General features: G+C 39.3%; 1 protein-coding gene across 1 annotated transcript in view; it reads left to right on the plus strand.

The window, feature by feature from the left end:
• CIP2A (cellular inhibitor of PP2A) overlaps window positions 1–26,352 on the plus strand; it is a 47,185-nt gene extending 20,833 nt beyond the window's left edge. Inside the window, exons 7-21 of the mRNA XM_075590069.1 lie at window positions 2,163–2,308; window positions 12,023–12,098; window positions 12,528–12,755; window positions 13,179–13,338; window positions 15,345–15,486; window positions 16,190–16,289; window positions 17,789–17,907; window positions 18,994–19,183; window positions 19,563–19,637; window positions 19,727–19,837; window positions 20,621–20,817; window positions 21,169–21,282; window positions 21,912–21,994; window positions 24,767–24,906; window positions 25,288–26,352. Of these exons, the coding sequence (XP_075446184.1) occupies window positions 2,163–2,308; window positions 12,023–12,098; window positions 12,528–12,755; window positions 13,179–13,338; window positions 15,345–15,486; window positions 16,190–16,289; window positions 17,789–17,907; window positions 18,994–19,183; window positions 19,563–19,637; window positions 19,727–19,837; window positions 20,621–20,817; window positions 21,169–21,282; window positions 21,912–21,994; window positions 24,767–24,906; window positions 25,288–25,458 (2,052 nt within the window). The 3' untranslated portion in view covers window positions 25,459–26,352. The remainder of the gene's footprint in view (window positions 1–2,162; window positions 2,309–12,022; window positions 12,099–12,527; window positions 12,756–13,178; window positions 13,339–15,344; window positions 15,487–16,189; window positions 16,290–17,788; window positions 17,908–18,993; window positions 19,184–19,562; window positions 19,638–19,726; window positions 19,838–20,620; window positions 20,818–21,168; window positions 21,283–21,911; window positions 21,995–24,766; window positions 24,907–25,287) is intronic.
• Window positions 26,353–26,804: the final 452 nt, after the last annotated feature.

The following is a 26,804-nucleotide window of genomic DNA, read 5'->3' on the forward strand; positions in this document are numbered from 1 at the left end:
CGCAAGGTTTGAACTCAATTTGATTGATTTGGGAAAAACCTTGCAGCACGCGCGGCTGCACCTTCTGCGTGACGATGCGTACTGGGCCCAGCCCCATTGAGGGGCGGTGCTTACACGCACAGTGCACGCAGCGCCGTGCGCACAGGCGGTTACTGGGACCGCAGCCTAAGGGTTAGGCTGGTAAAATATCTTTTTCTGTTTGTTATATAGACAAACATATGGATATATGTATATGTACATCAATTCTTTTCTCTTCTTCCCATATGAATAATTAAATGATTCAGAATCTGTGTCTGAAAGGAGGTAATTTTTTTGGGTGCAATGGGTAGTGCTGGGTCAATTGCAGTTTTTGCTGTTTTATTGCAGGTTCAACTGGTATACAGTATCGCTGCAGAAGTGCTTGAGGAAAAGCACTAATTATTATTATTATTTTTAATGCAAAAGAGTTTCAATTGATAAACAAAGTAGGACTAGTGTGCAAATAAAAATTAAGCAAAAATAAAAACTTTCAAGTTTTTTTTTTTTTTTTTTAATAATGCACCGTAGGTTTCCATAATAAGGAATCTATGGGATGCAATCATTGTGGAAAGTGAGCTGCTGGTACAATGATACGCGTAGAAGAAGAAATTCTATGTGATCACTCCTGATCTTGAACGTGGTTTTTAAAATTGTACTGAAAAGTGAGTGATCTTAAGTGCAACTATTGTGTAGACAGCTCTCATCAAAGGGCTCCAGCATCTTGTTGCATTTACTGTGCTGGTGTCCTTGGTATCCACACATTCTGATGCGGTTTAGTGAAATCGTAATCGTTTTTTGGCATCATTCTTATCACAAATTCCATGTCTTTTCAATGGAAACTAAGGCACTCTTGAGTCCAGCCTGGCAAGGACAGTCATTTTCCTACGGGGAAATATAAGAGAGTATTTCAAAGTGGTGGTGAAAGAACAACTCCAGTTTCTTCTTTTTATTATCTTGGGTTACATGAATCGGCAGTGTTACAGCAGCTTGGTGTTCATAGCTTTGCTGCTGTTTCGAGATCTCTCTAACAGCATCTCTCCTAATGCTTATAAAGCAAATATACATACATCTCTCACACATCCAAAATCTCCACACCCACTTTCTGTTGCTTAGATGGCTTACTGGACAGTTTTTGTCCATATTGACTACGGGTTATTCCTGACTCTGGTATTCTTGAATTTAACTTTTTTCCTGGACTTTGAATATTGTTCATTCTTGGTCACTCAGGGACATCTAGTCATTAGCTCTTTCTCAGCCTTTGGATATTAACCCCATTCATCACCAGTAACACAGGCTGCATTGTACATTTACAGGTCCATATACGAAGGGATTAACTGCAGCCTTTTTTATTTTTTTTATTTGTTTACACCCAGTAGAGCAGAAATGATGCACCGATTTTAATATTCTGACGCAGTGATAACGCCATAATGACATTGGTCCAGGGTACCAGTCTCCACAAGTTTTGCTCAGACCATCAATAGGCTCTTTGACATGGGCAGTTGAGGCGCCTTCCAGATTTTGCGTGTTCCATGTCATCTAGATCAGTGGTTCTCAACTCCAGTTCTGAAGGACCCCTAACAGTTGACGTTATAAGTATAACCCTGCTTCAGCACAGGTGGTTTGGTCAAAATAATGACACCACCTGTGCTAATGTGAGGATAGCCTTAAACCTGGACTGTTAAGAGGTCCGTAAGGACTGGAGTTGGGAACCACTCTAGATTATAAACTGTCACGAGCAGGGTCCTCATTACCTCTTTATTTGTGCATGTCTGTACTTATTTGTATGTAATGCTTTTTGACATCATCAAATCTCTGTACCCCCATTGTACCACTCGTCAGAATATGTTGCCCTTTACTAATAAATGCACACAGATCCATAGTTCAAAATAAGGTGATTGGACTTTAGTTGATACTAGTTGCAGTTGAAAGTAACATTTGTTTACCAGCGCTGTATCGTTGAGTATCTGTTCTTTTAGTGGAAGGCTCAAGGAAAGGTTTATGTTGGCAGTGTTATCACAATGTATGTCTGTATGGTCATGTGTATTTGCTGCTCTCTTTAGTACAGTGTTGCGGGGGAAACCTGTTTTAGTTTGTCCAAGTATTGTGAATACACAATAAATGTAATTTTTAATTTTTTTTTCTAGCTCTTTCATTCCAGGAATATCCATCAGACTTTTCAATTAATATTTAACATTCTAGTCAATGGAGATGGGACATTAACTAGAAAGTACTCTGTTGATCTTCTTATGGACCTCTTAAAGAATCCCAAAATTGCTGATAATCTCACCAGGTAGGAAATATTTTCATGATGTTCTTGCACATACTGCACCGACACACTTTATTCGAGCAAATACCCAGTATGTACCTGGCAGATACCTGGAATGCGCCGCTCCTCACCTCTGACAAGCCCCGTTGCATTTGCCTTCCCAGCCTGGGTTCATGCCTGGCTGACGGGCGGCTGATCTGTTAAATGTTAATGATTAGGATTTAATAGGCTGCAATGCTTCGCGTGTCTACCAGATGGCATAAATTCATGAATTGTAATGCAGTATATATATATATACTGTGCAGTATTGCAGCCAGCGGGAATAAAATGCTTCAATCCCTGCCTAGAAAATACCTCAATGCACTCGGGCAGAAAACAGTCACAAACCTCAATATACCCGGGTATACCCGAATTCGTGGGACTAGCCAAGCTCGAATAAAGTGTGTCGCCAGTGTATATAATGTCTGCAGTGTTAAAATAGGATGTTGTGTGAATCCAATACTGGCAATGAGAAAAATCAATGTTTCCTATTCTAGGATAAATGTAGGCAGGTAGCGGTTGATGCTGCATGTTTTCAACGTCTCAACGATTTAATTAATAGGTGGCGATAATGGTGACTATTTACAAAGCAAACAATACCTAATGTATTGATGACGAGAATAGTTTATTTTTTTAATTAGTTAACATATATTTGAATTGTGAATGGATACAGAGGACCTTGCTCTTAACTCCTATTGAAATACGCGTGCTGCCAGGGAGATAGATGCTAGACAGTTTTATGGTCTGTATCCATAGCCAGATACAGTGAGATCCCTATTATAGCGCACCGCAGACCTTTATGTTATACGTGGTCAGAGATAGCAAAAAAAGTTGTATCTAAAATCAATTTTATTCGCATTCATATGCAATGTTTAAAAATAGACATGTGTAAGTCTGTGTTCTACTGTAGTCACCTAGTTGATCCTTATGGTTAGACAGTAGTAACTATGTTGATCGTATCGTTCTCGTTAGGTGTTGTTTGCCAAAGATGTAGTATTTGAGGCTCTTTGTCCTATATGTGTATCTTATTCGGGATATTAGGATTAGTGATTGTTCATGTTGCTCTAATAATTGCCTCTGGTGGAGATAATGCCACTCCAGAGGTATAGGTCTACCAGAGTGGATATTGAGGTTATTATAGTTATGGGTGTTATAACTTTGGTAGATCTTGGTTAGGGAAAGGTATTTTGAATCTATAGTTCCTTGCAAGAGGTATCACAATGGCCGGGCTAGCTTGTGTGTATATAGTTATAAATACTTCAATAGTAGCTGTTGTTTTTGGCCAGGTATTGCGTTTGGGTTTTGCAAGTACCCCGGAAGAAGTCGCAGACAGCGTCGAAACGTACTGTACGTCGGGTCTTCGCCGACAGCTTCTACTTGTAGTCTCACTCAGTATGATCGTGGAGTTTGCGAATGTGCTGACAGCCTAGCACAAGTTTACTGAAATATATACTTAGCGTGAACACTCTGAATCTTGACACGTTTATCTCTATTCTGATACACCCATTTAAAGAGGTGTTTATGCACTGCCACAGGGCAATGCTGTCTGTGCTCTCGCTCTATAGAAATTACATTCGGAACAACTAATCAGTTAAGTCCTTCTCCCTTCGCTATGTACCAAAAGGGCAGGCTTCCTTCAGTTTACTTTTTACATACCACAGACGCTACGAGCTATGAGCGACACCCGCATCACTATATATACGGCATTTATTCAATATCCTCTCTGAAAGATAGACTTGCGCTGACACAACAGTAAAAACCTGTCCCGTTTTTTTCCCCCTGGCACACTGCCTTGATCGGAAAAGCAATATACACACTGGATGACGGCGACGCATGCGCACTGAGATTCAGAAAGTGTATTGCGGTTAGAAGGAACAGAAGTTATTGTAAACCCAACCGAAAGACACACTGAGATATCTGTACATCAATGAGTTCTTAAATTGGTACAACACCATTCCCCTCCAATCAACCCTGTTGCGCGATCAGGGACACGCAAACTAGGTTTCACTTACCTTGTCTCTCCTCCGCATACCGCACTCATTACCAGGAACGGAGTCTCACAAAATAAGAATGACGCATGCGCAGTGAGACTAGGAGTAAGGAATCATAGTACGGGACAGGGAACTGCAGCCAAACAATAACACCCATACGATAAAAGGATGTACCTTGCACTGTACCCAAGCCAAATGAACCAAGCACACACATAAGGTACTTGCAAAACCCAAACGCAATACCTGGCCAAAACAAGAGCTACTATTGAAGTATTTATAACTATATACACACAAGCTACCTATACCTCTGGAGTAGCATTATCTCCACCAGAGGCAATTATTAGAGCAACATGAACAATCACTAATCCTAATATCCAGAATAAGATACACATATAGGACAAAGAGCCTCAAATACTACATCTTTGGCAAACAACACCTAACGAGAACGATACGATCAACATAGTTACTACTGTCTAACCATAAGGATCAACTAGGTGACTACAGTAGAACACATAGACTTACACATGTCTATTTTTAAACATAACATATGAATGCGAATAAAATTGATTTTAGATGCAACTTTTTTTGCTATCTCTGACCACGTATAACATAAAGGTCTGCGGTGTGCTATAATAGGGATCTCACTGTATCTGGCTATGGATACAGACCATAAAACTATATTTGAATTGTTCCTGAATATATTTGTATATAGTTATCATATCCCCTCTTTTCTAATGCTTGCCAGATTGGAAGCGAATACCATAACTCCTAAAAGATCAAGGTCTCCATCTGCCGATTCTGATATTCAAAACACTGGCGAGAATCGTCATGTGTTGAAATTCCAGTAAATGTCAATGTGGAGATTGTAGCTAAACTCATAAAAGGTATGAGAGAGAGTTTATATGGACTCAAAACATTTCTTGCTTTAGATCTTCTTCAATTGCAAAGCTTTTTGAAAATATGTTTTCCTTCTCTGACCACGATACTAAACACTGGTATTGTCCTCCCCAGTGGGAATTCAGCTGTGGTCAGAATTACAAGGCAAACCACTATTCCCATGTAGGGTGGCTCCTTCCAGAAACCCATGGATAGAAAAGCAGAGTGCACTCAAAGACTCTATTCCACTATTGTAATGGCTTTCAAACCCTTGTTATTCATGGCATGCATGCATGGCACATACCATGAAATTATGGATAGCCCAAATAGAGGAACCGCTGCAAACAGGCAAAGAATCTGGAAGTATTGTATTCCTGTAAAAGAAGCAGTGGATTTTATGTGCAATGCCTCATTCAGTGCCATTAAGCTTATGGCCAGGTCCTTAACTCTAGCAGTTTTGTCCAGAAGATCTCTCTGGCTATGGACCTGGGCTGCTGATTCCTGTTCTAAAAACAGGATACTTTCTCTCCCCTTTTTCAGGTGATACAGTACGTTGTTTGGGGAGACACTTAATACCATGATGGAAAAAGCTTCAGTGGAAAGAGGATGCTTTTTGCCTCAAGATGAGGTGAAGAAGCTTCAAATGTCCTCATCCGGATAGATGCTTCTTTCATGACTCCAGAGCTTACAGACCTGGAAGAACATACCCCAGGCTAGTTTTCATCCTGCATAATCATCTCATAGTTGGGGAAGGAACAAGCCCGGCACCAGCTGGTCCTTTCCGAAGAACCCCACTTTCTGAAAATCAGCAGGTCCCGTCCCTGACATCTTCTCCAGTAGGGGAAAGACACTTGCTCTTCAGGGATCAGTGGTCCTATATCACAACGGATTCATGGATATTATATATCGTGAAAAACACTATGCCTTACAATTCAACAAGGTTTCACAAAAGCACAGTTTTCTTATCTCAACATTTCCCAAACAGCAGGATAAACAACTAGCCTTAATGGCAACGTTCCACACGATGTGCCAGCAAGGAGTTATTCAGATACTTCCCCGGGACCGGGAAGCAAATCTATTCCAAGCTTTTTATTGTGCCTGTAACAGGGACTTATCCCTGTTTAAATAAAGCAGCCTCAGAGCTCTGAGAATCCAGAAGAGAGAGAGAGTTGATTGCAGTCACTCAATTAACTAGTCCCCACCTGGACTAATGAGAGCTGTGTAGAAAGCCTCATGTGAGACACAGGAGAGAGATTCACACCCCCTCCCCCCCCAGTGGGGTGCCCCCTGTTCTCTGGACCTCCTTTGAACGTCAATGTATATGCCAGTGGTTTTCAACCGCGGTTCCGCAAGCACCCCTCAGGGGTTCCGCGGTCGCCAGAGGGGGAGAGCTGGCGTCCCAGCTGTCCCAGGATCGGCGGCACCCCAAGCAGCAGTGACCCGGCGACTCCTGAGCTTAGCAGCAGCCGGCAGCTCATTGCTATTCTTCTCTCTGCCTGCTCTGGTCAGTGTGCGCTCTCCAAGTGCTTCACTCCTGAACGGGTCCGGACTGTGTGTGTGTGTGTGTAAGTGGGGGGGTGTGTATGCGTGTGAGGGGGGTGAGAGACTGGGGGGGGGGAAAGAGACAGGGGCCGAGGGTTGGGGTCCCCCAGAATTTCACAATCGAATTCTGGGATTCCCTAACCAAAATAGGTTGAAAACCACTGGTCTATGCAGACATCCTGGCACCTATGTAAATGCCCAGGCTGACTGCATAGACAATTATACATACAGTATAAAACATTATAATACATACTTTAATAAAGTATAGACCTTGGGGAACCTTATAACTGTGAGAGAAATGGGTCTGGGGTACCTGGGCTCAAACCAGGATTCTGGGTGACACCGAAGAGCCCCGGTGTAATTCACCTCCCGAACACGTAATTATCATGTCTGTACTTCGGGGAGAATTATGGGACCTCCGGTAACTTTGTCCCCCGATCTCCTCTAAACAAAAGGAATAAATTTTGACCCAAATTTCCCACCTGAAACTAAAACTCCCGACGTTTCATGATTCTGGGACAAGGAGAACAGGTAAATCCCAGAAACACGTCAGGTTTTTGCTATACTTTACATGGGACTTCCTTAACCCTTCCCGTCCTTATGTACAGACGGGTACCCGCAAATCCTACACTATTTGCAGGTAACATAACAGTACTACCGGATACCCAGGTTAACACTTAATACACTTTTTAACCCAAGTTGCTCCCTAATATTCACCCATAATCTCCTGCTCCCAAAGTCCCTGTCCTGCAGCTATTTCTTAACCGGGATCCTAACTATACCTGGCATCCCTAGCTTACTTTCCTGCAGGGGACCATAAAATGGGAACAGAATTACAGGAGAATACATTAGGGTGCACAGCTAGACCCAAGAGGTGACACTTCAGCCTTTGACATACGGTTTCTAGGGGCAGCCAGCCAGGCGTGACCTTTATTAATGCAGGCTGGCAAACCCCTTACGTCACATTGGCATACCCTCTACCGATGCCAGTTCAAGAGGTTGGGTGCCTTGCTGGGAAGCACCGTTTCCCAATGAACATGGTCGGCAGTAGAGAGCTTAGTCCCCATGTCGTGATTGGAGCAATTTTCCACTCCAAGGCATGGCTCTGAGTCATTATAGACAATGCCACTGCAACGGCTTTCCTGACCATATACAGGGAAGCACAAGGAGTTCACAGGGAGTGAAATAAGTTTCAAAGATTCTGTCCTGGGCTGAAAATTGTACAAAACATAAGGGCACTGCATAAATCAGGGAAATTAAATATCTAAATACACAGATTCCCAACAAGCTCTGAGAAACCCCAACCATTACCACATAATATATATATGCATATAAGTGTCAAAAGGAGAGCTAGTGGGCGTATCTAAATGTATACAACAAGCGGGCTTAAGACGCTTTGGCCAAAGGGTTAAACTAAAAGACCCTTTTTACAAGAGGTATGTATGTATGTATGTATGTATTGCACTGGGTGTTTTTGTCATTGGAAGTAGCTTTGGGCATTTTTGTTTTTTGTTGTGTACATTTAGCCTCGCCCACTAGCACTCCTTTTGACACTTGTATATATTATGTGGTAATGGTTGGGGTTTTTCAGAGCTTGTTGGGAATCTGTGTATTTTGTTAACTGTGTGCAGCTGGTCTCAGCTGCTTATGGGAGGGTAGTGGCCCCTCCCCCCAAGGTTTAAGCTTGCCCCACTCCACTTTCCAAGTTGGCAGGTCAGTTTCATTTTGCCTGGTTACGACAGATCCAATGCGATCATTCTTCCTGTAATTATACAGGTAAATAAGAATCTTAACCCAGGTGAGTGTTAGGACCTGCTATGGTCATGCCTTGTAAGTGGCAGCAGGCTTAAGACACTTTGGCCAATGGGTTAAACTAAATGACCCTTTTACAAGAGATATATAGGTATTACACTGTGTATTTTTGTCATATTGGAAGTAGCTTTGAGCATTTTTGTTTTTTGTTAAATGAAAAATCTATGCAGATTTCTTAAGTAGTCACACAATCCATCCAGCGGAGTGGTCTCTGAAGCCAGAGGTGTTCAATCAAGTTACCTCTAGTTGAGGGATCCTGACAATAGACCTTATGGCTACAGGAGAAAATGCTAATCTAAAAGTCTTTTGTTCTCGAACTCTAGATCAAGAAACAACCTTCACTAAATCAATGTCGATGCATTGAAACTTCCCACTAGTATACATTTAACATCTGCCCATGATTCAGAGGATTCTGACAAATCGGGAAAGAGAAGATAGAGGCTGTCATTATAGCCCCATTCTAGACAAGAAGGCTAGAGTTAATGCAGACCTAATAAAGTTGTCCATTGAAGCTCCATGGATGTTACCTACCCATACGGCCCAATAAAGCATCCAAATTCAGCATTCCTTGCCTTGACGTCATGGCGATTTGAGAGGAAGTATTTAAAGCTGCAGTTCAGTCAATATCCTGCATGTGTGGGTTTTTTTAATAAATCAGTTCTGTAGTAAGAAAAAATACTTTTACTATTTTCTATTTTAAAAAAAACAACTTTCAAAGACCAATTTTCTTGTATTCTATTTTAACAGCCATTTGCTAAGGCACTGCCCCTTCATGTCCTGTCACAAGCCCTGGCACACCCCTTTGTCAGCCCTGCCCTCCCTCTTCCACAAGTCAGTGCAGGAGTGCTCATGAATATTCATGAGCTTCCACTGACTGACAGAAGCAGATGAAAAACATATCCCATATCTAAAGATGTCGCCAAATTTTGCCGATCAATAAATGGAGAACGAATTGACTGGCAGCTATACAGTTCTTTAGGTAATTAGAGATTGCCAACTATTGAATTAAAAAAATAAAAAATAAAAAAGACTGAACTGCAGCTTTAAAGAACAAGGGCTTCTCCGACAGTAGTCCAGACTGTGCTCTGCGCTAGAAAGCAATCTACATCCAAAACATACCATAGAGTATGGAATGTTTTTTTCCAACTGGTGGGCCTCACACGGCTTAGATCCTGCAAAAGCCAAGTCTCATGCACTAGATTGTTTGCAGAGTGGATATGCCAAAGGCCTTTGCCTTACTTCTTTTAAAGTTCTAGTTACAACCTTCTAGATTTTCTTCAATACTGATTTAGCTAATGATGACACTTTTCGTTTCCTCAAGGCAGTCAAAAAACTCAGGCTTCGGCTTCATACCCTAGTTTTGGCTTGGGACCTAAACATTGTCTTGGAAGCATTATCTTGCTCTCCTTTCGAAACATTTTGGATAGATGGCTTGCCCTCAAAGCAGTATTCCTTACAGCTATTACTTCAGCTTGAAGAATTGGGAAATTGCAGGCCTTATCTTATAAAGCACTTTTCCCAGGGTTCACCAGGATAAAATGGTAATGCGACCTGTATCTTGGTTCCGCCCTAGGGTAGTCTCAGCCTTCCAAATGAACTGGGATATACTGTAGTTGTCCCTTCATTCTTTCCAGATGCCAGGGGTAAAAAAGAGCAGATGCATTACTTGGATGTGGTTAGAACCTTCTCACAACATTCTTAAATCTCAGATTTATAGGAGATCAGACCGATTTGTACAATTCTCTGGAAACAGAAGAGACTGACCTGTCTCGATCTCTTCTGTCAGTAGATGGATCAAGTTATGCATCTATGAGGTCTATAAACTTGGTTACCTGGATTGTCCATTAGTAATTAAGGCCCATTCTACAAGGTCCACAGCTACATCCTGGGCCAATAAGGCCCTTGCCTCCTCAGTAGACACATGTAAGGCTGCTACATGGTCTTCACAGAATACGTTCATTAGACGTTATAGGTTCGATGTGTTGGCCTCTGAGGCTAGATTTGGCAGAAAAGGTTTTGTTAGCCATCATTACAAACTCTTCCCACCCTTCATTTGGACTGTTTTGGTACATCCCCATTGTGTGTACTGTCATGGGGGACGATAGTGAAAGGTATACATTTCTTACCATTAGTTATCTTTCTCTGAGTCCTTCCATGACAGTGCACAGTTTTCTGGGGGGGGGGGGGGGTTTTGCAGTCCTAAAGAGTTATTTTTTTGGAGAGCGTATTCGTGCTCCATAATGTAATACAGTTTGATTAAAGTCTTTATGACTGAGGATCTTAGGTGGGAGGAGCCCTTTCAAACTGCTTTAGCAAAGGCTGTCCTGCCACGCAGGAAGAGGGGCATGTACCCCATTGTGTGTACGTACTGTCATGGAAGGACTCGGAGAAAGATAGATAAATACCAGTAAGAAATGTATACCTACGTATATTTATTTGTTTTGCCTGGTCAGTCTATATTGGAAATGAGTAATATAAAAGAAAGCTGATGTCAAATATATTGGTAAACGGTCAACTGAGCAATGGTCTGCGATCAGAATCTGCTGTGTGCGCAGTACAGTATAATGAAATTCATGTTGAATGTATGTTCCCTGATAATGTCAATGTATTTCTTTTGAGAGAGAGCCTTTAAAACCTATGTTTAGGAAATTATTACAGATTCTGAATTTCAAAACCAATTGGGAAAAAAAAAATAGTCTGAGGGTGGAAATGCTTTCATGGTATTATTTCTTCATTTATTTCTAATCGAAGCTTTGAGTCGTGCTACCAAATAATTACAACCAGTGTCTGTAACTGAAAATGGTTCCTCAATCACAAAGGGAAATGCATTTACATGTTTATTCTCCTCTGAGTACGTAGTGTGGCAGATGCTATTCATTCACAGATCTCGAGCATAGTCTTCTCCTTTTATCACTCATAGGGGCTTATGCAGAGAGGAACAAAAAGTTAAATTTTGCCAGGTTAGAGGCAAAAATTTCCTCATGTAGGCAGTTACTGGCGAGAACTTGGCGGGCCAATTCAAATTCGCCAGACGTGTGGCGAGAAGCGTGATTTCGCCAATGCGGAAACACGCACGATTCCAGTAGCTCCGATGCGCATGAACGCGCCAATTGGAGCTACTAAATGGCGCGTTCAGGGGAAATTTTGCCCGCCAACAAAAGTTGGCTGTATTGTGGCCAGATACCGCGCGCCTCAGAATGGCGAGTTTCACGCCAAGTGAAACTCCCCTAATTAGTAATTTCATGCACACCGCGCTACCGGAGTATCCTGCATAGGACACAATTAAATGCCAAACCTGCGGCGAATTTAAGCCTTTCTGCTCCGTACCTCTCTGCATAAGCCCCATAGTTCTTTATCGTTTGCATGTATTTGAGTAAATTATCAATCATAATTAATTCAAGACAAAAACAGAATTGCTGAATTGTAGCCTACAGAATATTACACATCAACCCTAAAAAACAAATGTTATCTTTTGTAGATATGAACATTTTAATTCTTGTCTTAATCAAGTGCTGGGCCTTCTCCATGGCAAAGATCCTGATTCCGCCTGCAAGGTATTTCTCTTCAGTGGTTTTTTTTCTTTTGTTTTTGTTACCTTTTTAAACAAATTATTTTCCTTTTTTGTGCATTTCACTTCAGGTCATATTCTTTGAGAAACCGTGCAGTACAGTGTGTAAAATAGTTAAGAAACCCTCCAAGTGGGAAAATGTTGATGAATATTCACGTAACCCATTTTTATTTTGTAATTCTCTATTTTATATGTTTTGTTACAGCGAAAGGTCACTATCATCTTGAACATGTATGATTAATGTATAAAGTAAAACTGGGCGGTCCATTTGCTTGAGGCATTTTACATCTCATTACTGTAGCTGCATGTATTCTTTATTGAGCTGTTTAAACCCTAAATCATTTTAGCAATTGGTTAGTTTGCGTTTTGTGCCATGGGAAAGACGCATCTACTTAGTATCTTTTGTATCTTTCAGGTTTTAGAATTGTTGCTTGCTTTCTGTTCGGTAACAAACTTACGTCGTATCCTACGTCAAACCATATTAGACCAGTCTGGCATTCCAGTGTCCGGAAACGGGAGACGGGGACCCCGCACAAAATCTTCAGAACCAGCTGTGGCACTTGTTCATTGGTCAAGTCAGCCACTGGAAGCACCGCAAAACTGTCCGGTGTTGGCCCTTGAGCTCTTTAAAGAAATCTTTGAGGTATATCCATAGTTTGAGAACTGTGGCTGATTTTGATCAAATTCATAACAATATTTTCATGTCCAAATTACTCATGTTTTTGCTTTTGGCAACGAATGAACATTCATTACATTGGTTTTGAAAGTATGTTAACTTATACAAGTTAAGACAAATTAATATATAGCATTCCAGGGTGCAAAATGGATAGAAATAAGTAAATAAAAATATAAGCTCAACAGAGCCAAGAGGGAGAATAAAACAAAATATAAAGTAGTAATTGGTATGAGCTAGGGATATGGTAATTCGTTGCACTCGAGGGTTCCTAGGGCAGTCTGATATTATTCCTCCAATAGGTTACATTCGGGGTTGAACAGTGAACAGAGACCTTTGTGGTTAATTTGCTAATTGTTTATAAAAAAAAATTAAACATTTCTTTTGACTCAGGATGTCATTGACACAGCTAGCAGTCAGTCAGCAGAGCGCTTCGTGAATCTACTGTTGCCCGTTATACTTGAACAACTACAGATTCCAGATCAAACGCTGGATGAAATATTGGTGAAGAAGAGATGTGAAAGAATAGCAAAAGCTATTGATGTCCTAATAAATATCCTTCAAATATGTTTTTACGTTTTAAATGGTGAATGGTAATATTTTGTGAAATATCAATATAATCGGTCAGAAATATTAACCCTTTGAGGGCCAGAGTGGCGAAGCTATGCATTTCAGGCACCTCTGCTACTCAAATGGTTACATCATTCACTGCTTGGCCCTTTTGCTGCCTGCGGACCTGCAATGCATTGCCCTGGAATATGTTGCAAGCCGCTGTAACAGCGACAGGGTTGAACTGCGCTTGGGGATTTTCTGTAACATTGCAATAAAGCAAGGGGTTTTGCTCCAAGTGTATTCTAAATAGAACCTAAATGGGATTGCTAGACTGGATTAATTATGTTTTTGTTTTTTTCTCAGCCAGGTGTAAGTTACTAAAAGCTTGTCATTTGGGTAAAAGGCCGTGATCATGGTGCGAGCGATGTCGCGCCGCAAACTAAAAGCCGCACCTCTGTAGGGGAGGCCGTTTTTTTTTTTTTGCGAGAGACAATTTTTTTTATTTTGACGCCTGACGACTGGGTCACAAGTGCGGTTCAGCCAATGAGGGCGAACCGCTCACGTGACGTCACGGGCACACCTACGACATGCTATCTCAATGCCTCCAGTCGTGCAGTCCTACAGGCCATGGATGGCTTCTCATACAGGCGCACGTGACGTCATGTGCTCTGTCGTGCGGGCGCATGTACTATATCTGAGGCCTTAGGAATGTGGGGTTTCATATTGTGTGGGTGTCTAATATGAGCAAACTGTGTTCCTTCCAGTTACCATGTAAAAATAATAATAAAATATATATATTATATATATATTTTCCCCAAGATTATATCTTTTGTGAAGATAAACCAAATTGGGTGGTGCAACACATCTGAAAAAATGTAGCCAGAAGTATTTCATGACCAGTCTAAAACTCCCAAAATCAACAAATACTGATTAACTATAAACTTATATTTATTGAAAAATAATTGAATTTAAAAAGACTTTACACTTAGGTTGTTTTATAGAACACCACAGCAATGCCAAGGGTAATTATTTCATACAACCATACACATTAATTCGTCAATATTATTTTTAAAATGCATGTGCCATATACTAGCATACATGTCCAGGGTTAGAAGCGTCCGTAACGGACTTACACTTCTATTGAGGAGTCACTCTCAAGCATTTTATGGACAGGCCTAATTAGCTGCCTTTTATCAGTTTTTAAGTTCCTTATGTAAGCGCACACAGACTGAGCATAGATGTAAAATAAACTAGGCGATTCCAAAAAATACACTCTAAGTCATAAGCTATATCCAAGGCGCTGGGCTTTGCCATTTCATGTGGCTCAAATAGTACCGGTATCGTATTTCAGGTCCTACTTTTTCTTCACCTGATGGCCCGCAACATGTTTCTTTTCCTTCCTACACCTATGATCGAAAAAGTTCGACCTCCAATCAAGTGAAGAAAACATGCCATACTTTGAGAGGACAGTGTGCTTTTTTCCAGTTGATTGGAGGCAGAGACTAATCGATCTTAGGTGTACCCACAGAGAAGTTACACGCGCTAAGGACCATCCGGTGCGAGAAAGTAGGAACTGGAGAGACAATACCAGAACCAATTATGACATACTGTAAGCGACGTGGGTATTGTGCATCCTCCTGTGGAGGATGCTTTATACTGTAATGCAACATTTATAAATTGATATGTAAAATGTGGTATGAACTATAGATCGGCACTGCTGTGGCTTTTATAAATCAATTTATGGGTTAAGTATTTTTTTTCCCATAAAATATTTAATATATATATATAATTTATCAGTGTTTTTGAGTGTTGGGATTTTTAGAGTTCACGTGATTTACCTCGGGCTGTTCCTTTTTTTTGGTGGGAGGGGGCATTTTTGTTCCTTCCAGTTAAGCGGATATGCCAAACGTGTATAAAACTTCTGAGTCCAAAGTGTGTAATATAATGTACATGTAATGTATATTAGCGGTTTAAATTCTTGCTGTTACTTTTCTTAACCATGTCCACTGCTTTGTGGTGATGATGCATTAAAGTCCCACGTTGCTAGAAAGCTCGCTGTCTGCAGATGTGTTTCTCTAGTAGATTATCAGTTCACGTGCAGTGGTGGTGATGCTGGCTTTAGAACAAAAATGGTAGATTCAGAACACTTGTAAGTATATTTGTAACTAGTAATTTTAATCTGGGTTTTATTTTTTTATTTTCCGACTATGGGATGTTAGTCTTGGGTTTGTTGAACCTAACTTTTGTGTCGTACGGTGGCTATTAACACATAGGAAATAGTGTTCACCAGCCCTACAAACTTCATACAAATGTATTAAGTGAAAGGGAAATGTGCAGTTAGCATTGAAATGTAAACTGCCTTTGCCCTGTCCCCATTAATTGTGGTTTCGTGTAACATTCTAGATTGCAGTTTTTATAATTGTAATGCCGATTTACACCAGGTAAAGAATGGTGCTCATTTTCACGCCTAGCTTTCATATTAACATTCACTGGTCTTTGAGTAACTTTCTAGATATTGGATTAATAGTTGGAAAGCAGACTCCTTCTGAAAATTCTGTGCAACAGTCCACTTCAGTTAACCGTTACTTTCAGAGGCCTGCTTAATTTAGCGTGATTACTATTTTTTGCAGTTTTAGGGTGGGAAAGTGTTGACGTAGATCTTTGCACTGGAGGCCTAGGTCCTTTGCAGATTTTACACTACCCCCTGACGGAAATATGGGGTTATAAACAAAGCTATATACACTGTACATTCACCATGATTGTTAAAATCAAACTGTCTTTATTTTCTAGAATAGTTTGGCATACTGTAGGTGGTGGTGCAGTTGATCTAATAATATTGGTGTTGTTTTAAGCAAAGTTGCTGCAGATGTCATTTTGAAAACACTGGATCTCATGAGTAGAATAAAGCAGCACGTAACAAATATGGAAGCCGCTTTCTACAAAATTCTTCAGGTACTGTATGGTTTATTCACATCCTGTTCTGTGTGTCTCAACACCTATACTTGATTACTGTGTCTTCACACTTACGAAGTATATTCCATCTTATTTTATGTATTTCAAATGTCAAAAAAAAAGTTATTTTACCCTGAATTCCTACTATAGAAAGGTGTTTTTTTTTTTTTACAAAGTGATGTTTAAAAAAAAAATGTTAATCGATGTACAATCCATTCCAAATGAGCAAGAAAAATTATATAAGATGTACAGTAATTAAAAATGTATTGCCATATATACAATTAAATAATATTAGCATCACATGGCAAACAGATTTGCCCACGTCTGCCAAATTGGGGAACCTACGGTAGAAATTCAGTTTTAAAACCTCCATTTAAAAAAAAAAAAAAAAAAAAAAAAAAAAAAAAAATTAAAATGTAAATACAGGATAGGACCACGGCTTTCCCCCGGAGCTGAACTACACCATTTTCTGCAACAGGGACTCACCAGTTTCCGAGATATTTACCGGTGGAATTACCAGGTTTAAATTTCCCTCCAGGGGAAACAAATATTGACCTCCAAATCTCTTGGCAATTAAAACCCGCACCATCACCGTGTTGCGACTTCCTGGTGCACGGCCATTTAAATCTTCTTTGAAAAACTTCTATCGGTAACTTCACCAGTATGTCGTAAACCAGGAGAATCGATCCCCAGAGCTGAAAAAAAGCACGCTTCGGAAGGGAGGTTAATTAGGGGGCTGTTTTAAGTATTTATGAAGGTGTAATGGATATTTGTTCTGAAATAAGCACAATTTTGTCAGCTTCTACCCCAGAGCTTTGAATTCATTTAGTTCTTCAAATCCAGTTTTTGATCCAGAAATGTATTATTTCACGATGATTCCCATTTTGCACCGCAAGGACACCTCTCCACCCTATACCTGCAAAAATGTTACCACCATCTGAAACTTCAGGAACACACACTTCTACATTTTTCTCTTGCATGTTAAAAATATAACACAGAACCCCAGCAAGCTCTTTTTGGGAACCCCTGAGCCCCCACAAAATATATATATGTATATGTGTCAAAATGGAGTGCTATTGAGCGTGGCATATGTATACAACAGACGACAGAGAAGCCCAATGCTACATCCAACATGACAGAAATACACAGTAAATACTTATATATTCTCTTGAAGTAGGGTCATTTAGTTTAACCCTTTGGCCAGTAGGGTTAAACTAAATGACCCTACTTCAAGAGAATATATAAGTATTTTACTGTGTATTTCTGTCATGTTGGATGTAGCATTGGGCTTCTCTGTCGTCTGATGTTAAAAATATAGTATGGTTTAAGGAGCTTGAATCTCCACTTTCCTTTTCCCTAAAGGCATCTTTAAAATGTCTGATGTGTACAACTAAATCACATTTTGGTTTAAGGCTTTTAATATAGACTTTCCTATTAACGCTGCCATTCATTGTTTTTTACGCTTTTTACATGCATTGATTTTTATTTTCTATTTGTAGGATCATCGCTTGATCACACCATTGTCATTTGCATTAACATCTGATCACAGAGAGCGAGTGCAAACTGGACTTAGAATACTATTTGAAGCTTCACCCTTGCCAGACTTTCCAGCTGTTGTGTAAGTGAATAATGCCTGTTACAGACAACTTGAAAAGTATTTCTAATGCTGTCTCTTATCTTAAATAGTAAGCTTTCCAAAACGAAGAAGGAAAACATCATTTGTATGCATTGGTGTTGGATAATCACGACTCCCTTAACATTTTAAAGCATCACAGGCATGTCACATGACTTGTCATTCTAATTGAAAAAATTAAGATTTCTGTTGCATTTACAGTGTACGAAGGTAATCGGTCACCTGTGTCTTACTGTTTTGCCTAATTAGTCTTCAATTACACCTTTAACACACAACCGTAAAAACAACAAAGTTAAAATAAAATATCTTCTGTTAATAAATATATAAGCCTATTTCAGAATCAGTTGAAAAATACAACTTGACACATACTGTTGTTGGTTTAGAAACACACTTTTCACAAATATTACATAACATTCACATGACATTAAAACTTTGCTATACACATTATCATACAACATTTACACATACTTATTCACGGTTCACATCCCGGGCAACGCCGGGTCTCTCAGCTAGTTAGTTATATATTGAATATAAGGTGAAATGTGTGCATATTTCTTTACCTCCAAAGGTGTTTTTGCTGGAACCATAGCGCATCTTTGTTTTGGCCTGTTCCCTGACGTCTGAGGCAGTTTTTGTTGGTGTACGTATTGGTTTCCATGAAACTGCTTGTGACGCATTCTCAGGAAATCTATTGCCTTTGGAATGTGTCTCTGTCATAATCGGTGATGTTGCCGGAATGTTAGTTTTTAAAACAACGCAAAGGAAGAAGGGATTTGGTTTATGACTTTCCCTTTAACATACCTTGCTATCCCAAGTTTCCTTTACAAAGTATTTTTCGTTAAGTTTTCATCCTCTGAAATGTTAATAAGTATTTAAACCATGTTTTATCCAAAAAAACACAGCCAATTTACTGCTTCAGGACTTGACTGGAGGGACCCGCATCAACTTTATGCAAAACAATATTACGTTCATGGTTTGTGATGCCACCCTCTTCGATTTAATTTTCTGTAAGGGCTATGGCCCTGTTTTTATTGTATGCATGTAATTTTGGTTCGTGTGGTTTACTTTCAGGCTCGGAGAGAGCATTGCTGCTAATAATGCGTACATGCAGCAAGAGGCAGAACATGCATCAAAAAGATTTGCTGTGCAAGATCTTCCAAAAAGCTGTAGAACACCACCGACCTCACACGTGCAGAACGTAATAGATATTTCATCCTCAAACATTCAGGACCTTATATTAAAGCTGCAGACTGGGATGGAGGTAACGTAATCTTGTTTCCCTGTTCTAGGGATATGTGGTCAGGAACTATTGAGCAATTGCACCAAAAAGAAATTGTAAGCTCGTCGTGGTAAAACTTGTGCTTGTGAAATTCCATGCACAGCCCTGCGCACCATGCACAGCCCTGCGTACCATGCACAGCCCTGCGTACCATGCACAGCCCTGCGTACCATGCACAGCCCTGCGTACCATGCACAGCCCTGCGTACCATGCACAGCCCTGCGTACCATGCACGACATTTGTACTTGTAAAGCACTTTGAGTTCTATTGAGAGAAATTCGATATGTATTATGAATATTGCCATGTAATGTGTGGTGTTAATGACTGGCAGAATAAATAACACATGTGTGTCTTTATGCAGCTGAAAGAACAAGGGAATGACATGAGGATTTCAGATATAATGGATGTTTATGAGCAAAAATTAACTGCACTAGCTGTGAGTACCTAGCTGTACCGATCTACCATTTTTAAATAAAAAGTGAATGTTTTGAAGAGATCTGGGTATATGGTTCTGTGTCTTTGCAGTCTAAAGAAAGTCGCCTGCAGGATCTTTTGGAAGCGAAGGCATTGGCCCTTGCTCAGGCGGATAGGCTGATTGCTCAGTACCGTTGTCAGAGAGCCCAGGCTGAAGCAGAGGTAAGCGTAATATAGGCCCAAAAGTGCTCGTCCAAGTCTGATACTGAATTTACACCCTTTTTAAATCTATGAATGTGCTCATTTAACGGATTACTTTGTCAGAGGGATAAGCACTGGATTGGGTTACGGTTCTTCTTTTGGGCACTGACTGGATCAGGGATCATAATAAAATTGCAATTCTGCTCTGCCTTGTGGGTTTGTGAGAGTAGCTGCTAAGTGCATACGGTCCAAGTTTGTAGTCTAGAGCTGCTTTTTATTATAGCGCAAATACATTCCTATAATGGATCACTGGTCCAACTCTTAAGGAAAGCTTTACGTCTGTGGTATATCAAGTAAATTATGTTCTTGAAAACTGAATTGAACTCCTGTGCATGATGGCATGGAAACAAATGCAAATAATAAATTTTGGATTGGGTTAAACCCCCTTCAACAAGCCTTGGTAACATTTGCGACACTATTTGCACATTGGTGCTGGAGGTAGCATTAGTTTTTCCCAGAAAACCTCTATGAAAGAACAAAACACAGGAGCTGATTGAAGAATGACCTTTTGGAGGAGAAGACAAAGCTTCACAATTGTTGCTAGTGAAATTCTAGCAAACAAGAAGACAAAATCCTGGCACCCTTACTTCTGCTTTTCCACATCTGATAGTGTAGACATTACAGCATGCCCTGTTCTAGTATATATGACGTAAGGAAACTGAGCATTGCTACTGATAAGATTTATGTTTTTTTAAATCATGTAGAAAATATATATATTTGTGATTTCTATTTATTATATTTCAGGCTAGAAAGCTTGCTGCAATGCTGAAGGATGCAGAAAGAAAAAACGAGGAGCTGAATTTACTTCTGAGGTCCCAACAGGTCGAGTCGGAGCGAGCAAAGAGTGACATAGAACAGCTGTTTCAGCACAGCAAGAAGCTACAAGTTGTTGCTGAAGAACATGAGGCACTAAAAATGTCCTATGCTGACCATATTATGAAGTAAGGACATTTTTTTTATTTATTTGATCCTATATATTTTGCTAGCTCGTTCTAGTACTGCAAGACTTTCATAGCAAAAAAACAAAACATTTTAATGCTGGAAAAAAAAGAAATTTAATCTGGAGGGATACCAGTCTAAAATACAAGTACCCTCAATTGGCCAGTTATGTCTTGACCCATCTCATTTTATTCATCCATAAAGCTATTGATCCCAACCATGCCCTTCTTGTGTGCCCCGTGTCATACCCACCCATCAGGCATCCAAATCCCTTTGAACTTCAAGCCTTTGTTGTGCATGTGAGTGCTAGTGCAATAATTGCTGTAGACTATTCATGTATTCTTTCATTGCAGGTATGAACTCTCTGAAAAGCAATACAAGGAATTACAAACATCATATAATGTGTTAAATAAACAGGCTGAAACAATGAAAAAGCTGAATGATTCACTTAAATTGCAGAACGAAAAGTAAGTTTAATTTCCAGGTACTTATTGGTTAAATATATGGCAATATTGATCTTAAGAAAATGAATGCCCTGAATATCACTTAACTAATTGTAAAATCTGTCTTTATTTTGTGCTTGTTTGTTTATCAAATCTGCACTTCAGTTCAACCTTTACATACCAAAGTAACCAGTGATTTTGGAACAGGATCGATGGAACATGTTACTTACAGAAACAAGCATGGGACAACTTGCATTTTGGCTATTGTCGTGATGAGTGAAAAGAGAAAGTCTTTTATAAACGAGTCTGTAGGTTTATAAATGATGTAATGTACCATTGACTGTGTGATGCATCTATATTGCAACCAAAGGTGTTCTACATACGCTTCAAAAACAAAGACTTGTAGCAACTTCATGTTTCTTCGTCTGATAACATGAAAATCAACCTGCTAAAAAATAAACTTGTCTTTTGTTCACCAATGCCAAGAGTCATTAAGCTCCGGATATGAGTATTTGAAAGTAACTTGAAGTGGCAGTTAATGCGGAATCACTACTTGGCTTTGTGAATTTCCCTGAAGCCTCCTAAGCTACTACAAAGTAGGACTTCAGTAGGAAAAATACCAATTTAACATGCTTTTTGTTGTCCTGTTTCAGAACTGTGGCACAGCTAGAAGAAATTGAAAACCAACGTAAAGAGTTGGCCAAGCAGCTGCAGGATAGAGACAGTAAAATACTGAGTAAGTGATGTCGTTTCTGTGAAGTAAAACATTTCTGTGGTTTTAACTTGGAAATAGTTTTATTTTTATTTTTTGTCTGTGTTTTCTCTGAAAGAATGTGACCTTCAAACATATTTTCCAAACTTAAAACCGCAATATTTGCCAAGCTACAATTCTTTATGGCCCAGATTTTAAACAAAGGGCTCCTCTGTGTAGATTGCTCTTTAACATGCAACCATCATGTCATATCAGCTGCTCACTGCCTGTAGTTTACATCCACTGTTACCATAACCCTAAACAGATATATACTAGATACAGACCCTGCTGTTGTGTAAGGGTTTCTTTACAGCTGGTACATTTACATTAAAAAAAAATGTTTATTTTTCAATTTAATTTTTCCTTCTTCTTCAAAAAATGTACATACTTTTAATGTACAACTGGTCAGGTTTTCTGGGAACAAAAAATAATCCTGCATTCCCTTGCTTATCATTATGTTGTATATATATGTTCTAAGAGTATAAAAGACTAAGCACACCCAAAAAGCTTTAAAGTTGCGTAGCGAAGAACCAACTTTTTTTTATACTTTTTTGTCAAGGATTGCATACAGAGATAAATGCAAATGTCGCTATATAAATGCCTAAAATATCAGACCTTGTAATGTGTAGATGGAATACATAACTTCCGGTTCACGTCTCCGTTCGGAAATGGCACACATGCAAGCCTTCATGACACCACCGACACGGTGAGACTTGTCACCAGAACAGCGAAACGGCAGCATTTACAATCTCCAGTGAATTGGAAACAATACAGAATAATAATCAGACACACACAAATATTAAACCAGAATCAAAAATCAGATGTCTATGTCTAAAGGGAGTCCAATTGGCATAATCCAGAAAACAAGCATAACCTAACTTGTCATTAAGACTCTGAGATTTTATAGTATTCAAGGTCAATATCCAATAACATTCAAGTTGTAGTAACAAACAATTAACATCACTCCCTCACCCCACTTCCAGACGGGGACAGTCCCATAATCCTAATCTTGGCAATTCATGGCAATGTCTTAATAAATGGCGATTATTTTCAATAATTTATTATGTGATTCCAATGTTCACTAAAGCATGTTTTGAGTTGACGAGAGGTCTTACCCACAAAAAAGACAACATGCACAAGTAAAATTGATGGTTTCACATCTGAGCTGTTGGTAATTGGTTTTCCCATCCAAATAACCAAATTAAACAACAATAAAGGCAGTGCACGCAGAACATCCACTGCACTTAAAGCACCCAATTTTTTTCTGACTCAAAAAATGTATAATCTCCTATTTATCAGATTGATTAACCTTCACCAGGGTATACTCAAACTTTTACCCCGTTTTATAAGCAATCGTGGGTTTATTTTTAGATGGCGTCAACATTTCGAGAATTTATAGTAAATTTGGCCAGTGTATTAGAATTTTATGTTTTAAGGAAATGACTGGCTATATTCTACTTAGAGGTGAATACCAACCAATCAATATTGGGCTAATGCTTAAAAAAGGAACTACGTACCGAAAGTGTTAGGTTCCATCAGCGTTTACACATCTCTTTTTTAGGTATTGATATCCCGTTTTGTACAGAAAATATTTTTTTTTTGTCTTAAACAGGTCTGCAACCCTGCTTTTCACCATCATCTCTTGGCATACAGTGCTTATACTGCAGCCAGCGATTCTGGGTAATGACGGCATGCAAATGAGCGTAGTGCGTCACTTTTTACTTCTTGCCCATTTTAACATTGACCCCTATAAGCTTATGCCGGCCATATTACACAGCTTTTCAGCACAGTCTGGGTCAAAGAAGTGAATAGCCAGTAAACTTACTCGGACAGCTATTTTGACCTTTTGGGTCTTATCAGTGTGAGGATGGTTATACTGGCGTTGCAATGTGACGCTGGTATTTATCTCTGAGTGCAATGCTTGATACATGTACCGCGTAGTACCAAAACCTTGGGATATGCTATCCAATAGTAAAACTGGCTACCTTTTTAAACTTATGATATGCCAAAACTTTTTACTGTTGTAAATGTTTTACTGTGTGCGTAATGGTAACGTTAGTTAGCTGGTTGCAGGCACCCTACATTTTCTTATTTTTCATGTATCCGTGACTCTGAAAGTCTGGAAAATATTCTTCTGTAAATATATATTATTCACACATTTTAAATACTCAAAATAGCTTTGTAGTACAGGCATATTCCGGTTTAAGGACACTCACTTTAAGTACAAGTAAGGACATATCACCCGATATGCAAATGGAAGCTCACGCATGCGCCTGTCAGCACATCCTGAACAGCAATACCGGCTCCCTACCTGTACCGAAGCTGTGCGCAAGCGGGCAGACTATAGAGCCTGTTACAAATGTGCTATCTACATCAGTTATGCACGTATATGACGTTTGCAGTACAGTACATGCATCAATAAGTGGGAAAAAGGCAGTGCTTCACTTTAAGTACATTTTCGCTTTACATACATGCTCCGGTCCCATTGCGTAAGTTAATGCGGGGTATGCCTGTAATCTGCACCATGTCTTTTAACTGCATCTTTACTCGAGCAGTTACCGTTGAATACAGAGCTGTGCCTGGAAGCCTAGTTCCAACAATGGGAATCATACAGCACACACGGTCTTGCACTTCTGCTAATGATAAATTTATTGGGTGCTTATAGCACAATTTTTTTTTTAAACAGAAAAATCTAGAGGGCTAATGTTTTTATTATTATGTAACTGAATTCTTCTTTTTTTTTTTTTTTTTTAACAGATTTTCAGCAGAAAATAAAGGTGCTAGAAGAAAAGCTAAAATCAAGACAGAAAGATAAAGAAAATATGGAAGAAACTGTTGACATTCTTCGTAAGGAATTGAGCAAAACTGAACAAGCGAGGAAGGAATTGAGTATTCGGGTAGGACATTTAAAGCTTTAAAAATATGTTTTAAGTAAGCAGTTTGATGCTCCCTCCTTTATCACCGTGGAGTATCCGACCTTTCAGAAAGTGCTTGTCCTCTTGCTACATGACTTTCCTGCAGTTGCATCCCAGCTATTCATGATTCTTCCCCTGAAGGAGTTTGGATTTCAGTATCCCTTTAACTATCAGTTTGTTTGTTTTTTAAATACTTAAATTCCATTAACACGATGTGTATTTGAAGCCTGTCTTCATGACCGCTATTGTGGACAACTTTTGTATGATGTTTTTATAAGATGTAGATGCATACGCATACATATGTACACTCGCGCGCGCATACACACACATTGCAAATTAATATCTGTATTTGTGTGCCCACAGGCATCCTCCTTGGAAGTTCAAAAGACTCAACTAGAAACGCGTTTGGAAGAAAAAGAAGCTGTTGTCAAATCCCAACAGGAAGAACTAAACAAACACTCCCACATGATTGCCATGATACACAGCTTGAGTGGTGGTAAACAGAACACAGCTAATGTGAACCTTAGTCTGTAGAAATGTATGCTTTCTTGATGCAAACTTCCTGGTCAGGCTATTGTCATCTGCTTGTGTACAACTGAGCCACATGACAATGATAGATGAGTGTTTTTAATGAGATACTAATGTACAGAGCAAATTTTTACTTTTTTAAAAGCCCACAATGAATTCTTTTTTGCTATAGTGTCTTTGCTGTTATCCACAAAAAAAGTATCTCCAAACATACCATATTATGGGGTTGGGAGGGATGAAAAGGTTTGTAGGCAGTAATAAAAAATATAAATGTGGCATACAAGGGGTGGAATAAACAAACTTTATGGTTATTACTTTTATAGTGTACAATTTATTTTTCAGCTTAATATGAATTACTCTGAAATTATGCTAAATTCTTCTTAAAGTAAGAGATTTATCATTAATACAAATGTCCAGCTTTTTACATTCTCTCCTTCTTTACTAAACTTTTGGATGCACTTTTTAGAAGAAAAAAAGTACTGTAATTAAATTTTAGCAGTATTAATTTTAGCTCCTAATATTCCTAATGTATTTACTTATGTTTGTGTAGTTTAATGCGGTTCACTTTGCAAATAAACTGCTATCACTAGCCTTTTGGATCTTTGTATACTACTTGACATAAACTGTTAAACTGCTTCAGTACATGCTCATGGTTTCTACTTTACAGGAGAGAAAATCAAATTAATGGCCCGTTAATTCAGTCTTGTGTATAGTGCTAAAGTAATGCATTTTATAAACTGGACGTGTGAGTACTGTAATAGCGCACACAGATGCATTTGTGTATTTATCATATATAAATATTGTCTGAGAATATAGCCTTTTAAATCCACATGGAAACGTTTCCAAGTAACTCCTTCATGAAAATTTACCAGGACGGTGGCCATTTTTTCTTTTGCTTTGTATATATTTTTGGCACCATTAAAATAACAAGTATACTATTTCTGTAGAATGTATTTATTTAAAGCTGCAGACCAGGTAATATCCTACAGTATATCATATATATTATATACAGGCATACCCCGGTTTAAGGACACTCACTTTAAGTACACTCACGAGTAAGGACAGAATCGCCCAATAGGCAAACGGCAGCTCGCGCATGCGCCTGTCAGCACGTCCTGAACAGCAATACCGGCTCCCCACCTGTACCGAAGCTGTGCGCAAGCGGGGAGATTATAGAGCCTGTTACACATGTGTTATTTACATCAGTTATGTATGACTTTTGCAGTATAGTACATGCATCGATAAGTGGAAAAAGGTAGTGCTTCACTTTAAGTACATTTTCGCTTTACATACATGCTCCGGTCCCATTGCGTACGTTAATGCGGGATATATACATATATATATACAGTGGT

Source organism: Ascaphus truei, chromosome 3, assembly GCF_040206685.1.
Source record: "Ascaphus truei isolate aAscTru1 chromosome 3, aAscTru1.hap1, whole genome shotgun sequence".
NCBI lineage: Eukaryota > Metazoa > Chordata > Amphibia > Anura > Ascaphidae > Ascaphus > Ascaphus truei.